General features: G+C 37.7%; 1 protein-coding gene across 3 annotated transcripts in view; it reads right to left on the bottom strand.

Moving 5' to 3' along the window:
- Nucleotides 1-957: 957 nt before the first annotated feature.
- LOC104459383 (alpha-actinin-2) overlaps nucleotides 958-7554 on the bottom strand; it is a 32573-nt gene continuing 25976 nt past the window's right edge. The window contains exons 14-17 of one of the 3 annotated variants that reach the window (XM_010076163.1): nucleotides 5090-5167; nucleotides 3873-3938; nucleotides 2817-2975; nucleotides 958-1481 (exon numbers count right to left, since the gene is read on the bottom strand). In XM_010076163.1, the coding sequence (XP_010074465.1) occupies nucleotides 1323-1481; nucleotides 2817-2975; nucleotides 3873-3938; nucleotides 5090-5167 (462 nt within the window). In that variant the 3' untranslated portion in view covers nucleotides 958-1322. The remainder of the gene's footprint in view (nucleotides 1482-2816; nucleotides 2976-3872; nucleotides 3939-5089; nucleotides 5168-7554) is intronic. The other 2 variants (XM_010076165.1, XM_010076164.1) reach the window with 2 other exon arrangements.

Here is a 7554-nt window from a genome sequence, read left to right as displayed (position 1 = left end):
ACCTGCAGTTCATGCAAACACAGTGTGCAGAAATGCACAACATACTTTTTTGAACTTTTACCAGACTGAAATGTCCTTTAATGTTCAGGAATATTCCCAGTTCTTATCGGGAACCACCGTGATTGCCAATGACAGAGTCTCATAAGGTTTTAAAAAGCAGACTTTATTTAATAGGCACATTGTTGCTTTAATAGCACTGGGCTGCACAGCTCACTTCACCATTTGTAAATGGTTTTGTTTGATTACATTGCATTTCCTCAGTGTCAGTAGGATTCAAGTAAAAAAGGTACTGCTTTTACTTCTCTATCATTTCTCAAGATGGAAAAAAAACAGTAGAACAACTAGCGCACAGGAGGATAATACAGACAGAACTGCCTGCGATCCAGTAGAAGTCAAGACAAACTGAAATTTGAGCACTGCAGAGTTAAAGCTGCAAGACAACCACACTACATTTGCTCAGATGGGATTTTGCATTATGCAGGATAGAGATGAATGTTGCCCACTAATACAACGAGGGACTGTCTTTCTTATACTGAGAAACAAAGACTGTCCAACACAGACAAGAAATAGTTTCAAAACGGAACAGCTCACATGAAATTAGCTTCCTTATTATTTCTGATTATAAAAGTTGTACTCCCTTAGCTGTAAAAGTCAAAGGCCTAAAAGAAAAGTACTGCTTACAGCATTCTAAACCTGCAATTTAATCAGCTTTTCCCCCCTATATTACAACTCTTTGTGATAAGATAAAACTGTCCTTAAGAGATAAAAGCATAGCACTCTGGATTATTTTTGTAATTAAGTAGCTTACTTGATATATTTCTTCCCTGAAAAACTGCATTTTAATATTTTATTAAATTCCACTGGTAGAAGCATACAAAATCAGAAATCATTAGAGGAAAATAATATTGCTCTGTGAAAGAAAAAAAGCATGATTACTAACAGTTTTATGAACATTGTAAAAGAAGCACATATGGCATTGAAACATTTTGAAAATGGAGAACTATTCTGTGAGTTTCAATGTTCTCAGGTTTGACATTCTATTTTCTGAATGGATATTTCCAAAGTTAGTATCTTGCGATTTTTTTTTTAATGTTTTCTAGCATTGTACAGGACAGACAACCTAAAACCAACAATGCAGAAATCTAGCGTGCCGCACACTTTAACATACAATAGTTACTTTAGCTATTAGGACTTTACACTGACCATACCTACTGTATTTGTAAAACTCATTTTTAAATCAGCTTGTCAAAGCTTTTGAGAAGCAATTTGGACAATAAAGTAGGTATTTTTAGTGTATACCATGAATACGGCCAATTACAGAATCAGAGGTCACTCTCTCCATACAGTGCTGACGAAAAGGAGGTGTAATCCAGAGCCCCAGGAACAGAACCTGGGCCGGTGTACGGAGGCATTCTCTTGATGCAGTACTGAGCCTGCTCAGGAGGCAGCTCGCGACGTAACTCATCTGCCAGGATATAAGGCTGGGAGGAGGGAAAGGATTGACAAATTCAGTATGTATTTTTGAAAGGATATTTATTTTCTGTAGCAGTGACTAATAAACTCAGACATCCTGCCTATTTTCCTGAGACCAAATATTTTCTTCAGTAAATTCCATCCCTAATGATGAGTTGAAGGGGACAATCCTACCAACAAACCAATTAGGTCAAAATCCAGACTCAGGGTATGTGACTGTGTAAGTTAGCCACTGAGCACTGTGCAGCCATGGGTAGACTGCTACTGATACAGCTCATCCTTGGATAGCTAGTCAGTATCTCTAAAGCACACTACTGCCCCTTCTGCTGTGACAGGACAGACACATTTTCAGTTAGATCCTGGTAGTTTCAACATCCTAATGTTTTTGTAATGAAAGATGCATTATTGCTCTTAATGGTTTACATTTACGATATGAAAGATACCCTCTGTTAACAGACTTGACATTATTTAAAATAGCAACGTAATGAAAACCATTTTTTCCTGTCTTTCATCTTCCACATGAATTCCTATTGAGAACATGTCTGGAATTCAAAATGTAGTCCACAGTAACTGAGATCACAAAATCAATACAAACAGCCAGAATGAGAAAATCAATAGAGCGAGCTTGGGCAAATAGACCTGTGCTGCTGTGATCTCTCCTTTCTCCACAGCACAGGATTGGTTTCCTGGCAGCACTGTTTATGGCCCTGACTCCCCCAGAAGCTCTTGGGTTGCCATTATCCTCTTCACACACCACTCACTCGGCAGTGGATCTGGCTGTGGGGAGGAAAGCATGCCAAATTCAGGAGCTTCCTCCACCTACCCAGTAACTAGAGGAGGCCTCCTCCTCCTCCTAGGACAGGGATACACCACACTGCATCACCCTGTTGAATGAGCTGTCAGGTCACAACCTTGCTCACAATTAGGTGTAGTCTTGTGCAACTGTCCCAGGCTATGTTCCAGAGGATAAAACTCTGCACTGAAACACCAGACAACAGTATGAAAGGCAGAATGTGCGCCCCTCTAATCAAGCCTATTGTGTGAAAATTAACCTGATGTACAATATATCCGTTATACAGACAAAGTCTTGTCTAAGATGTCTAATTTTATGTTGGTTCTTTGTGATATGAGGGTATACAGATCAAGCCTTCAATTCTGCATCCATTAAAGCTAAGAGTCTTGGTTCCAAACAAGAAGAAAAGGCAAGTGCTTTCTCTGAAGTCTTACAAACTGAAAACAAAGCTTCACTATTACTTTTTAAAAGGCTTGTACAAGATTTTCAGCAAAGAAGGGCTAAATAGGAGAGCTATTGAATCCTTACAGCCAGCAGCATGATGACTGACCTTATCTGAAGCCAAGATTCTGAAGGAAGCTATCACTTGCTCAGCCGTGTCTGTATCTGCCGTTTCTCTGGTCATGAAGTCAATGAAGGACTGGAAAGTGACAGTTCCTTGCCCATTGGGGTCAACCAGAGACATGATTCGAGCAAACTCAGCTTCACCCTTTCACAGAATCCAAAACAAAAAAAATGGTCACCGTAATATCAATTGCCAGCAGCCTGTGTCTCTCATGAATCAGTAGGGACCAGTGGTTACAAAGGCTTTAAAGCATCTTCCTGATTTAGGAACATAAATGTCAGAGTCAGTGAAATCTAGGATCTTAAATGCCTCCCCCTCTTGTAAAAAGGACTGGGTGCTTTTGAAAAATGTATTCTTTGTCTTAAATACATAATATGTGCCTTTCAATTACTTTCTGTGTCTTTTCTCCCCTCCCGCCCTTCCTCAATGCCTGTTTAACTTGTTTTAACTTCACACTTCATTTTCCACCCCATCCTAAAGCCATTGTAATTTAGGTAACACACAGGGGGGTGAAACAATAGCCCAAGCAGCAGTGTACTTGCAGACCCACTGAACTAAGAAGAAAGGGAAACAATTATGAAAATTTCCTGCCAAATATAGGATAGTTCAAGGCTAATCCTTTCTCCACTAAAAAGGGTGAATTTGGGGCAAAACTTTTAGAATAAATAAGTGAAGGAAAGCAAATGCAACCCCCAAAGCTAGTTCTTGAGAATTAAACAGCAAACTCATTCTTCCTCATGCAGATAAAAAAAGGAGAAATAAAAAAAAATTAATAACTGTTAATTTCAACTTTTAAAGTTTCCTTAATTCAAAAAGCAATGCAGTGGGCCATAGAATATGGTTTTCCAGTGTCTAATTTTACTTTTAACTTCCTTTTAAACCATTTGAAAATAGAGAAAAAGCAAAGAAACAAGAAACTAATATCTCTACTATAAATTATATTGTTAGTATTCTGTCAATTTAAATAAGCTTTAGTGTTGCTGTGGTTAATGTTATAAGCTGTAAGCAGAATCATTTGCCATTGTTTTTTAAAATTCATACCAAATCATAACCCATTGAAATTAAGCAAGCTCTGAAATCATCGTGGTCCATCAATCCATTCTTCCTCTATTGACCAAAACAACGTAAGGAATATAGAAGGGAAGGTTTGAAGAATCCAAAGTAATTCCCAGAGAGATTATGAGTTTAGACCATTGGCATATTGGATCCAGTGTATGATCGGTATTCATTGATATTGCCCAACCAGGTCAGCAGAATCAGCATCAGGTTTAAAGGAGGGAGAAGCAACTAACATATTACACACAGGAAACAGACATTTTCACCACAAGAAGTAACATCAGGAAAGGTCAGGGGAGAGATAAGTGAGAAGAGGAGGTGAATGAGACAAGAATACAGAGAACAGAACCAGAGAAGACAAAGAAGGGAAAGGAGAAAATTTTGTTACTAAACCAGTCAAAATCAGGACATGCTCAAGCTGCCTCCCTGATATTAAATGTATTTGAAAGGTTCTGCATAGAATGTTGTAGTGACTAAAAGTATAGTTAAAACCAGTCTGAAAATAGTGTATCACTGACTATTTCAAATACTCCACTCCAAGGCTAGGGTAGGTACATGATGAGAGCTGTCTGCTGACATATGGGAAATAAGTACAGGGATTTGCCTTCTGACTGGAGGCTGTCAAAACCTGGACTACAACAGAGAGATGCACATACTGGCTTACAGGATTAGATTTGCAAGACTTAGGAGGTCACCTGAAGATCTTGTATAAAAGGAGGTTGCTCATTTTCCAGGCAATAACATACACGTAGCCTGCCTGGCTTAAAGCTGTGTAAACATTAAATGTCATGTCAGGAAGGTAAACTAACATTTCCTCTGTGCTGTTATATAATGTAGCAGTTTGGCGAGAGTTGTGTCATCTGAAGTAGGAGAGAGCAGTATAGAGCTTGTGTTGAGTCTGAGGAAAGGAAAATGAGCAAAAGTCGGAGTGCAAGAAGCATAGGAGTTCCCCATAGTTACCTAGTAGAATCCAAATAAAACACCTCAAACCAAGTAAAAGAAACAACCTGAAAAATCTTTGAAAAAATGCATAGAAAAATATGGCCCCAAGTGGTGCTGACAGTCCATCTAATCCAGTTGTCTTCCCAGAGGCAGGATCTTTTTAAAGCATTATAACTAATACACTGGAGTTTAAACCCTGATCTTTTTCACTATTATTATATTGGCCGATGAGAAAACAGAACAATATCAGTTTCGTCTACCTGCAGGTCATTTCCAACCTGTCCTAGACTGATGAGGCAGGCTTTAAACTCATCAGAATGCAGATGGTCAGATTCATCCTAGCATCCCGTCACAGGTCATGCATTTGGGAAGGTGAATGGAAGGAAAGAAAAATCACAGATCAGGTTAGTTGGTTAGTAAAGAACATTATTCTCTTGTATTGATAACCATGTTTTTACAGAACTTCATGGAAACGTAATGTCAACATATTGCAATGAATTACCTAAAAAGTGTACAACTTTTGCAGTTTCATGCTTTAGTTTTTTTCTTAGTGGAAGACGGTCCTTACTTCAACTACAGAGTTAGAACTGTGCTTCCTCCACAGGTGCTTTTTTAACATTTTTGATGATAAGGCAGTTTTTATTGAACTGCCATTTACTTCCTTTATTCTCTATTGTCATACAGTGCATGTGAGATGCAGTGAAAAGATCATTGAATCTAGGCAAAACATTTTTTTCCCACTCAGTTACTGTTACTTCACTCTTGATCTGATAATATTACTTAACAACTGAATATGCATATCTCAAAAGAAAGTAGAAGTACAAAACAATATATTTCTTGTCTAGAGGCAAAACCAATTTGTAACTGACATAACTCATTTTCAGTTATCTGTCTTCTTCAATAATCTATACAGTAAGATTTTGCTTAGAAAAATTACTTTAAAAAACCTCCATTGAATTCCAGGTTAAATGGCTCCTAGTAACACCACATCAAACTGGATCATTGTTTTCAACCAATATTTTTTCCATTTTTCAAGTCAAGAGGTTCACACTAACTTCTTAAAAAGAGACTGCCTTATCTTCCTGTTCATACAAAATGTGTTCTGGCAGAGGCGTACTTCAGATTGAGTTAACATGTATACAGTTAAAGAGATGTTCTAAGATGAAAAATTATTACCCTTATTGATTTTACAAACTGACAGTTTGGAGAAAATCCAAGGTTTTCTGTCTGCTACATATTTGCCTGGTGAATGAATAATTTATTTTTGAAAATTTCTATATAGGTATGCATAACTAAAATTATAGGAGTTTTAACAAATGCACTGGTTTATCTAATATACTAATAGGATAAAGTTGTGCTTTATTAAGTTCATAACACCATGCATTTTTGACATATCATGCTGTTATTATATGGACTCCCTCTGCATCAACCTCCACCAGCTCCATAAAGGGAAGATAAAAAATAACAGTGGGAAGTCAATGATGAGAGATGAAGCAAAGCTGCAAATCTGAAGTAGCATTTAGTTAAAAGCCATAACCACATTGAAGGTTTTTTCCTTTAATATTTCAATTTTATAAGCTAATTTCTGCTATAAAGCATTCAAAATTGTTTATTTTGTCATTCTCAAAATGTTAATCTAAGCTGGCTTGAAACTCAAAAATCATGCTGGAAACAGGCTAAGGCAGCTCACACCAGGGTCGAAGTCAGCTCATTTTACATTATTCTAAAGCCAAAAATATTACTGTGTGACTGCAAACAAAGCCATATAAAAATGAGAGCTAAGAGCCAAATCTTGTCCCTCTTCCTCCTCTACCAGGTGTTGGCAGGGGGCTATTAGCTATTTGACTACACGAGTGGGGTGGGTGGTCAGCTCCCTAACCACCACACAGGGCAGCAGTAGTGGTGCAACAGGTAGTGAAGGGCAGATGGGAGTGAGAGAGGCCAGCACATCTACCAAGAAGCCATTGTCTTTAGGAAAGGAGTGCAATGGTTGTGCTGGAGCTCACAACCATCATCTGGTTAAATGAGACTCCCCAGTGAGGGTCCAAGTAGTTGTGCCATGTGCTATAACAGGTTTTCACATTCTCATAGTGAATTTTTTAACCTGCATTATATATAGCCTAAAAAGGCATCTTTGCAGTATATCAGTTTTCATGGGATACAATGATATTTTGCAGTTAATGCACAGATCAAGCCCATGCAAGGCCTTGCTCATTGGGAAAGGGTTCTTTGTATTTATTTGTATTGTTTGCAGACCAACCTTAAACACTGAAAATGGTTTTTTAAAGCATATAAATAACTTTGCTTTGTTCATCTTTTCCTGCCAACAAAAAGTAAAACACTGAAATCCCTTCCATGTTTCATTATTAGTCCCCAGAAATCTTTTCCTTCCCCTGTGTGATTCATATGTGGCCTTATAAAACAAATGAGCTTCTTAGTCAAAGTAATACATTCTTAAATATGTCCTTCAGTTTCCTGAATGCTAATTCACCTGCGTAAGCCTGATGATGGGAGCTGTTGTATTTCTGTTAGTAAAATATAGGTTGGCATGATGCTATTTTTCTGCACGCAGAGCCCCTACTTAAAATCTGTAGTTTGCAGAAAAATAGATAGTAGAATATGTTAACAGCAATTAGGATATTACATGCAGAGCAGCTGCAGATATTTTATCACATACTTTGCAATCTTATTTAGAACTTACTAAATTTACTGAACCTGGAAAAGG

Source organism: Pterocles gutturalis, unplaced genomic scaffold (assembly GCF_000699245.1).
Source record: "Pterocles gutturalis isolate BGI_N339 unplaced genomic scaffold, ASM69924v1 scaffold16238, whole genome shotgun sequence".
Taxonomy (NCBI): domain Eukaryota; kingdom Metazoa; phylum Chordata; class Aves; order Pterocliformes; family Pteroclidae; genus Pterocles; species Pterocles gutturalis.
The sequence above is the reverse complement of the archived record's forward strand: the minus strand, read 5'-3'. Positions and strand labels throughout refer to the sequence as shown.